Source organism: Entamoeba nuttalli (assembly GCF_000257125.1).
Source record: "Entamoeba nuttalli P19 unplaced genomic scaffold asmbl_2155, whole genome shotgun sequence".
NCBI lineage: Eukaryota > Evosea > Mastigamoebida > Endamoebidae > Entamoeba > Entamoeba nuttalli.
Window position 1 is genome coordinate 1 of NW_008575112.1, and position 10,163 is coordinate 10,163.

Genomic DNA, 10,163 nt, shown 5'->3' on the forward strand with positions numbered 1-10,163 from the left:
TTCGTCTTCTAATTCATATTCATCGTCGTCATCTTCTAATTCATTGTTGTAGTTGTTTTCTAATTCATATTCTTCTTCGACTTCAACGTTGTTGTCTAAATCGAAGTTTTCTTCAGCATAAGCAGCTAAGAATAAACTAAATAAAACAAATAAAAGAGCACGCATTTAGCTTAACAAAAATATGATTTTTAAGTTGAATATTTGTTTTTAAATAGGGAACTATATATTTTACGTTCTTTTTTCTTCTTTCCAAAACTTTATATAACTTTTAGATAACAATTTTTTAATAACTTTGTCATAGAATCGAAAATATGTTATTGAAATGATAATAAAAAAAGAAATCAACTATGATTTACATAATAATTAGTATTTCGTTGTGTTGAGGGATGAGCGACTCAGTTTCTTCAACGCATTATATTTCTATTGAATTAAAGTCTTTTCAAATTTCACCAACTTATATATTCTTCATTTAAGTTGCTATTTAATTTTTATTTTGAATTGAATGAGTGTTAAAACTCTTTATTGTTTATAGTGTTATTTTATGATGGATATATCAATAACAGTTTGTCCATGGCTCGTCTATCGTCAATACTCATTTAACAATCTATTTTTCCTTGATACCATTTACCCATGTTCAATTCAAAATTATTACTATCAAATATACTTACATGTTGTAATAAATACTACCATCACAATAAATGCCTCTTTAATAATCGTTGACAATATTAATAAATAATAGTCAATTGACTTTGAATAGGTATTGTCTCACCGAAGATAACGTCATGGTCAGACAATAATTGATGATTTAGTACATGGAAATATTTTAGGGTTTAGTAGTGGTTCTGATGTGCCACTTCGAGTCTTATGTTATTGAAAAGATAATAAATAAACTTATTAATAAACCAATGACTAAAAAGGGAAATTTTCAAATGAAAATATAAGAACTATCAAGTATTATTTGATGGAAGAAAGGATCAATAAAATTGAAAAAATTCTTCGTTTATTGCAGCAAAAAGTAAAAGATAATGAAGTCAAAATTGAACAACAAGAAAGTCTTTTAACTAGTGTTGGAGAAAAAGTTGATGCACTAAATCAGTCATATAAAATTCTTGAGGGAGGAGTTAACGACTTAAATAAAAACAAAGACTTTAATGACAGAATAGATAAAATAGAATTAATTGTTCGTAAAATAAGTGAAAAAGTTAAAGAGGTTATAAATGATGGAGATAATATTGGAAACGAGGTTTTATTAAAAAAGATTGAAGGACAAAAACACATTCTTTTAACGCTTCAGGACAACTATACGATTCATGAGTCCACTATTAATCAGTTAATCTCAACTATTGAAAAAATTAATACCACAGTTATTCCGGTTTTGAGACAAACAATAATTGCTTTAAATAAAAAAATTACTGATAATAAAGGAAGTATATTAGAGTTACAGAGTAAAGTTAATGGAATTTCATCAGGTTCTTCTGTTGGTGAAATTTCTGTAGATATGGGAGAAGTTAAAAAAATCAAGAATGATAATGCTGAGTTGCGAGAGACTATTAAATTAATGAAACAACAAATTGAAGCAAATAATGAGTTAATGAAAGGGTCAATTAATAAAATTAACCAAGTTACGAGTGAGGCAAGAGGAAGACCTAATTCAGAAATGTTAGAGAAAAAAGTAATTGATGAATTTAATCAACAAATAGAAAAAGAATTACAAAAGAAAGACAAAGAAATAATTTCACTAAAAACTGCTCAAAATTCACTTAAAACTGAAATAGAAAATTTAAAAGGATTACGTAATGATATTGAAGAAATAAAACGTATAAGTAGATCTTCTTCTCCTCTTTGCGGATTAGAAGACTCTCCAAAAAAAGTTCGAGGTAATTCTATTTCTATTGCAACAACCCACTCTACCTCAATCCAATCACTTAATACCTCATCAAAAGAATCGTGTTGTACTAGCTCATTACCATTGTCTAAATCAAGTGGGGATTTCATAGAAGTAACACAAAAAGATATTGAAGACTATATTTCTCAATTAAATGTTTGTGAAAATATAGGAAAATATTATAGAACAATGTCAAATTGGTGTAACTTTGTTACACCTAGAGTTCTTTATTTTACTAATAGTTTTGAACGTTTTGATTTGAAAGAATTTAATCAGTCAATAGTTGGATTGGCTAATGTTATGGTAATAATTGGTAATAAGAAGAATGAAATATTTGGTACTTTTTCAGGTAAAATGATACCACAACCACCAGGAAATCCAGCAAAGAAAGATAAAGATTGTATTTTCTTAGAAGATGATCCTTCGCATTTTATTTTTAGTTTAAGTAATAGTAAAGGAGAAAGACGTAAGTTTCTTCTCCAAGGAAGTAATCGAGACACTATAGGTATTTATAATGAGAAGAGTAAAGACCACATTTTTAATTGTGCTTATTTCTTTGTATTAAAAAGAAAAGAAGGAAAGTTTTTTGATTCATTTGATAAAGCGTATGGATGTTGTGGATTTCCTATATGTGAGTCTAAGTCATTTAAACCATCTTATATTGTCGCTATTCAATGGAGTAAATAAAGCCTAAGTTAAATTCATTTTTATCTTATAATGTATTTCTTAAAAAAAGAACGGGTCAAGTATTTTAATAAGTTAAACAGTTACAATTAATTCAAATAAAAATTAATGGTTTCTAATGGTATTTCTTGTAAATAATCTGTCCCATAACAAAGTAACATTTTATTTAAGGAAGAACTGTAATAAATTTTTTTGATTGGTTCAGAAGGGTATTTAAACATTCCTATAAAAGACAAATCGTAATTAAATTGTTGAATTCTATTATCACTATCTAATACATAAATATCATTTTTTTTATGATTAACTGCAACACTTATTGGAAAGAAGAAATGACCTCTTCTATCACAATCATCATACTTACCTTTTACTTTATATGTTTCATCGTCTACATTAAATAAAATTAGTCTATGATTTAATGAATCAAGAATAACAAGTTCTGTTTTAGATTCTGTTTCAATAATATCAAGATCAACAATATGAAATTCTCCAATATTCTTTTTTTGTACAATAATTTTTGGTTGTCCATTAATTGGAAATCCTTGAACTATATCATATTTGGAATCAGCAACATAAACAGTTTGTTTATTATTACTTATTGCTACAGCAGATGGTTTAAGTAAACATCCATTTAATAATGGTCCACTCCGTCCAAGTGTTTTAATATGATTTCCTACACTATTAAAAAGTTGTACATTATAATTTAATGTGTCTGTTACTGCAATAATTTCTTTTCCATCAACTACACAAGAAGTAACTCCAATAGGAAGTTTAAATTGTCCATTATTCTTTCCAAATCCACCAGCAACAGCAATATTATTTCCATCAAAGATTTTAATATTATGATTGTTGCGATCTGATATGACATATGCACCTGATTGTAATGTACACATAGAACTAATACAACACACATTTCTATCTTTATTTGAACAACACACTTTCTTTGGTACTTCAATTACATGAAATGTTAATGGACTAGCACCTATCTCTACTTTATGTACATACACTCTTAAACAAACATCACCTTTAGACTCTCCTTTTATTGTTATCCTAATTCTTCCTTTTCCTACTTCTTTAATAAAAGCAGAAGCTTCTCCTCCATTTTCTGCGATTTCATCAGCAAGGTCATGGTTTATTTCTTTTAAATAATCAGTAGAACCTGGTAAAATATGTAAAATGGGTACAAGTGTAAGAGCAATGTCACTTGTTAATGTTGGTTTTTCATAAACATCATAGAAATAAAGGTCAATATCAATAGTTCCTTTTAAAGGAATTAAATTTGTTGTTGTTTTAATCGTAGAGAATGAAGGACAAATAGGAGATTTAATTCTAAATTCGTTTGCTAATTCATTAACTATCTTACTAACATTTGTTAATGGCTTTCCTCCTTTTTTTAATTCATTTAGTTTTTGAGAAATTAATTGTTTTATTTGAGTAGAAGAAGTAGTTAATTGAGCATCAACCATTGGTTGTTGACTAAAGTAGAATGAGTCATAAATTTCTGTTGCACGACGAACAATTTGAGAAAGGGTATATACTCTTTTATTAATATTAAATTGATCATGAGTATAAAATTTTGATAAATGATCCAAATATTTACCTACATCATCACCTGAATGGTCTAACATATAACATTCTGGACACAATATCTCATTACACGTATAACAATAATATGTTTTAATTAAATGATGTTTTAAACAATATTTTCCTTCATTAAACACTTCAAATTTATGTGTTGGATTTGCTTTAATATGTTGTTCTATATGACTTTCACAATAAATAACATTACATTCATAACAATATGAAAACCCTTTTGTATAACACTCTTCTTCACAACAAATAGTTTGTTCAGCTTTATTTTGAATTAGTTTGAATACTGTAGGTAAATCATCTAAATCACAATATGGTATATGAACATACTTTTGACACATTCCACAATATATTTCACTTTCACTATCAGAATAGTCGTGTCTTGATGTTTGTGCCATTATAACTTGAAATAAACAATCTCTACAAATCATATGCATACATGGTAATAACTTTGGAAATTCAGGAATACCAAAACCAACATTACAAATACAACATACAATTCTTTCTTCTCTTTTGCTCATTCTATTAAATAAATGATAATTCAATGTTTTTAAATTAAGTTCTTTATTTTTTTCTGTTTCTTTAAATAACAAAAAGAAAAAAATAAATGAACCCTTTTTGTTTTTTTATAATTGAATTAATTTATGTTTTTCTAATGTACTATTTCATCGTTCTCTGATATCTTCTAATTCAACTTCATTTTGTTTTCTCCTTGACTTAATAAAGAAAATAATAATTGTTCCAATCAAGAAACAACATAATAAAATAACTATTGGATTTATAAAATAATTTGATAATACTGATTGTTTAGTAGAATCTATCATAAGTTGTTTTTTTATATTCTCAAAATACTCTAAGAATTCATTGTTAGTCAATGTTTTATCATTTATTTTTTTCTCAATTTTATTAATTAAATCATTTAATGTATTATCTTGAATACCTTTTTTGTGTAATTTATCTTTGAGATTATTTGTGACATCTTTAGCTGTAATTAATAATTTTTCTTCTTCATGTTTCTCTGGATTTTGTTGTTGTTGTTTTATATTATCCTTTTCATTTAAATGTTTTTTCCATTCTTCTTTTATTTTTCTAATTCTTTCTTTTTCTTCTTCATTTGGTCTTTTTCTCTTATTATTATCTTTTTCTTGTCTTTCTTCAATTTCATTATCATTGTCTTTTTCTTCGTTATTTTCAATGATTTTTTGATTCAACTCTTCTTTATCTGATTTTAGTTCATTATTTAACAATTTTTCTTTTTTTTTATTTTCTTCTTCTTCATCTTCTTTTAAGTCTTGGTCTATTGTTTCTTTATTTGGATTTCCATGAAGGAGTTCTTCATATAAACGTTGTGCCTCTTTTATTTTGGTTTCAATTTCATCTAGAGGATATAATTTTTCATCATCAAGTAAATCTAATTCTGAATAAATAAATTCCATAAATGCTTTATCTTTTTTACATGCTTTATTGTCACGATATGTCATCAGCAAAGTTTGATATTCTACCTTTTTCATAATTTGTTTTTGTACTATTTCATTGTTTGTTCTTCTTTTTCTTATTAATGAAATTAAATCTTCTCTCTCTTTATTTACTCGTTTAATTCCATCACTAGAAGCAATACTTTCAATAAAACCTTCACTCAACGAAACTACTTTTATATGTATTTTACCTTCAACTTCATACATATCAAAACAATTATCAGAGTCATATTCATTCTCACTAACTGGGTATGTACATAATTCAATATATTTAGCACCTTTGGGGTCAATATCAATATTTTCTTCATTTCCATCTTCAAATTGATGATTTTTTTTGAATAATTCAATTTTTTGATCATCAATTTTAATATATAATCCAAATGGTAAAATGTCTTCTATATAAGGTAAATTACTTGCAGATGTTATTGCACCATTAATAGGATGCATCATACCAAACAATTTCATTCCTTCTAACATTTGTTTGCTACCAATCTTCGAAGAATAAGGACCAAATATATCTTTCACTTTTTCTTTTAATATTGGAGTATAACTTAACCCACCTGTAAGATAAACAAGATCATCTTGATCTTTACTTTTCATAGAAAGTAACATTTGAGTTAATTCATGCATTTCTTCTCTTAAAAGTAGGTTAAATTCATTTTGTTCAAGAATAATTTTTTGGTTCATAAATTCAGTAATTAGTTGTTCATTAGCAGATAATTTAATTCTCATTTCATCAATATCTTTCCATAATTCTGCAAGTTGGTGTGGTGCCATACTTTTAATTTTATTAACTACTTCTTCTGTATTAACAAATTTCTTTAATACCATTAAAAATACATTATGATTTAATTTACGAGTATTAATATTAAAATCAACTTCATGTTGAAGAAGTTTAATTGTTTTCTTTCCTTTAATAATAAATTTAGTTGCACGACAATATGAAGCACCAAATTCAATGACAATAATAGGTTTATTTGTTGGATTAATAATTTCATTATTTTCAGTAGAGTAGTATGCAAGTGCATGAATAACATGATTGGAAACAAAGAGTGTTGTTTCTTTCAATTTTTTAATTAATTTATTTTCAACCGGTTCAAAATTATTATCTATATCTTCTTTTAATTCATCCTCCTTTAAAGTATTAATATCATCTTTTAATTGAAATTCTTCTTCGTTATCTTCTAATTGGAAATTCTTCTTCGTTATCTTCTAATTGGAATTCTTCTTCTTGATTATCTGCTTTTGATTTTTTTAAACCTTTAACTCTTTTTTTATTCTTCTTTTTACTTGTCTTTACTGTATTTTTCTTTTTTGTTTCTTTCTTTCGTTGAATAAATTTATCATCATCTAATTGAGACACTTCATTTTGTAATTCTTGAATTTCTCCATCAATATCTTTCACATCTTCTTTTGGTATATCATCACCAACAACAGCATCTTGTTGGTCATCTATTTCAGTTGTAAGTGCAGTCATACTATTATATAATATGTCAAGTTGTTTATTGTTGAAAAAACTTGGAATGCTAAAGACAGATGGATAATCAGTTTTGATATTTCCTTCTTTAATATCTATATGATCAATTAATTCATCAATATAAGCTGATATAAGAAATCCATATGACGCAGTAATTCCTCCAATTTTTATTTTTAATGGATCATCTTCTAATACACTTAACCCATCTCCATCTCTAAATATCCATTCAAATCTCTTTGATTTATGTTGTTCATTTAATTTTTGTGTAATAGAATTAATAAGCATTGGATATTTAATTGATACATATCCTTTATTTCCCATAACTCTTTCACCATTTTCACCAAATTGAATATCACCTTGGTCATTTAATGCAATGACAGAAGGGATTTCTTGTTTACCTTGTTTTGATTCAATAACACGAAAATTATTTCTTACCTCACCATAAATACCCAATTTTGTCTTTTCACCTCCAATGTCAATGATCATATTTGTTTGTGCTAAACAAACAGAAATCAAGAATAGTATTATATTGAGCTGTACCATATCCAAAAACTTTAATTTCTTTTTTTTGTTTTTTTTTATTCGTTGAATTTTTTAATTGCATCATTTTTTTTAAAAAAGAACTTTTTAACTATTTTTATTAGTTTTTTCATTATTTTTTTTTAATTTTCTCGAACTACCAAACCAAAGAATCAAATCAGTTTGTTCTTGTTTCTATCATTTTTTGTTTTTATTACAACAACTCAAAACCAGTGCAATTCCCTCGTCAATCAGTTTTTTCTAATGGATTAAGACAAAGCCAACTTAGAAGAACTCGTTCATTTGCTTCTTTAGAACCATTTTTACCTAATCGAAGAACACAAGAACCTCGAAATAATTTTAATTGCTCATATGAAAATTGTGTAATTATTATATCTGCACGATTATATGAAATTAATCAAATTTATGCTACACTACTTCAATATGGTAATGTTGTAGCTATAACTAATTGGAATAATAAAGGTGTTCGAGTAGATTTCCAAAAAAAAGAGAGTGCTGATAACTTTGCTAAAAACCGATTCATCTCGTCAAATGGAAATAAATACGTTATTTGCAAAGTATCACCTTCATATGAACCAATAAATCCATCTTCAGATGACCAAGTCACCATTGAACAAAGACAAAGTTTATTACAGTCAATATTTACACCACTAATAAATTTCTTTTCTGATATATTTTTGAAAATCTGGAATTGGCAAACTGAGTAAGTGGTTCATCTGAATTGGTTATTATATCATTAATTAAATCTTGATTGGATTGAATCTTTTTTGTCTTTAATTAATAACCAGTTTAATCTTTCTTTAAATTTAAAAAGAATGTTAATAAATAAAAATCATGTATTATTAAACTAATTATGCAAACTGAATTGGTGCATTTTTTCCAATATAACTCTTAGGGTCTTCAGAAGAATGTCTACTAAAGAATTTCTTATTTAAATATCCACTCGACTCTTCATCCAATCCTGGACCAACTTTAGCTAACCATTGCATTCTTTTTTTATACCAATCTTTTCCTCCATTAAACACTCCATCAATTCCATTCATTTTTAATCCAACGTTGGAATATAAATCACTATTTTCTTTCCTTTTCATCATGCCATAAAAACTTTTAATATTAAATGGTTTATCAGCAGCAGCCATAAATGTACGGAAATTTTGTAAGTCTTCTTTTTCAGTGTCTGTTAATTCTTTTACGTAACGTGAATATGGATCTTTCTTAATAAACTGAACAAATTTTCTTCTGTAATTATCTTGTTCTTTCATATTATTTATTTTTAATTTACTCATTTCCATTTCTCCTTTATTTTTCATATTTCTTTGAAAACTATCAGCCATCTCTTGTGTTCTTTGTTGCAAATAACTTGTTATTTGGTCAGCATCTTGTTTTTCCATCATTTTCCTATATTGCATTGCTTCAGTTGTTGTTGGATGAATGCCAGTTGGTTGCACAGCTGTTTGTCTATATTGTTGGTTAGAGTCTTGAGAACTTACCAAAACCGTAAATAACATAAAAACAATCATCTTTTTGTTTTAATAATATAGTTAATTAATAGTTTCATTTTAAGTTCTTTTATGATTTTTAATAATTTTAATTTTTATAAAAGATTGAAATTCGTATTTTGTCAATAAAAAAAGAAAAAGAATAAAAAAAAAGAAGAGATAATGAATAAAAAAAAGAAGGGTATTAAATAAGAAAGGGGAATGAAGAAAATGAAATAAAATGTGGGGGATGATAATGGTGAATAGAAATAATGAAGGTAAATAAAGAAAGAAGATATGATTGAATATTATGAAGTGAAGAAATGAGGGAGAGAAAGAGAGAAAAAAGAAGAAGTTATAAATAAAGAATAAGATAGATAAAAGAAGTTAAATAAATATCAAGATAAGAAAGGTAAAGACGATAAGTTTTAAAGAAGAAATAAAAATATAAAAGGAAAGAATGTTATAAAAAGTAAAAGTGAAATGATGAGAATAATGAAGTAATATATAGAAGAAACAGTAGATGAGATAGGAGACATAATCAATTCAAAAAGAAAAAGGAATATAAAAATAGATATATAAGTTGTAAGAATAGAATAAAAGAAAAATACAAATTAAATGATAAATATATAGATTCAAAATAATGTAAAAGGTTATATAAATTACGGGGATTAAAATTAAAATAAATGAGGTTGTTAAAGTAAATAAATGGAAGAAATAATAATGGGAATAAAATGTATTAAAAGATTTAAGATACAAAGGAATAATTTTGTATAAATTATGAATAATCACAATAAAAGAAATTTTAATGATTTATAAGTATGTAAAAGTATAAAATAAAACCAATTAATATTAAACAACTAAAGAAGAAATTAACATGATGTAATGAGTATCAAACAACAAATAAAATATAAATTAATATGACATTATAAATAAAATAAACATAGAATAACATTAAAGAATATCGAATAAAGTATAAATAATAAAAAATTTCAAAAAAAAGTATGATTGAATTAATGATTGATATAGTATAAATA

At 25.7% G+C, this 10,163-nt stretch overlaps 4 protein-coding genes across 4 annotated transcripts; 1 reads left to right on the forward strand and 3 right to left on the reverse strand.

Annotated features, from left to right (window-relative positions):
* Nucleotides 1-961: 961 nt before the first annotated feature.
* ENU1_011830 (hypothetical protein) lies at nt 962-2,572 on the forward strand (the record flags this gene model as incomplete). Its single annotated transcript, XM_008856705.1, has 1 exon — nt 962-2,572. One exon carries the CDS (start codon nt 962-964, stop codon nt 2,570-2,572), a length of 1,611 nt encoding a protein of 536 aa, XP_008854927.1.
* An 86-nt stretch (nt 2,573-2,658) lies between these two features.
* Nucleotides 2,659-4,677, reverse strand: ENU1_011840 (zinc finger, C3HC4 type (RING finger) domain containing protein; the record flags this gene model as incomplete). Its single annotated transcript, XM_008856706.1, has 1 exon — nt 2,659-4,677. The coding sequence occupies one exon, from the start codon at nt 4,675-4,677 to the stop codon at nt 2,659-2,661; it is 2,019 nt and encodes a 672-aa protein (XP_008854928.1).
* A 144-nt stretch (nt 4,678-4,821) lies between these two features.
* Nucleotides 4,822-7,594, reverse strand: ENU1_011850 (hypothetical protein; the record flags this gene model as incomplete). The annotated part of the gene is made up of 1 exon (XM_008856707.1): nt 4,822-7,594. Exon 1 carries the CDS (start codon nt 6,460-6,462, stop codon nt 4,822-4,824), a length of 1,641 nt encoding a protein of 546 aa, XP_008854929.1. The 5' UTR covers nt 6,463-7,594.
* A 905-nt stretch (nt 7,595-8,499) lies between these two features.
* Nucleotides 8,500-9,168, reverse strand: ENU1_011860 (hypothetical protein; the record flags this gene model as incomplete). Its single annotated transcript, XM_008856708.1, has 1 exon — nt 8,500-9,168. One exon carries the CDS (start codon nt 9,166-9,168, stop codon nt 8,500-8,502), a length of 669 nt encoding a protein of 222 aa, XP_008854930.1.
* Between the last annotated feature and the right edge of the window lie 995 nt (nt 9,169-10,163).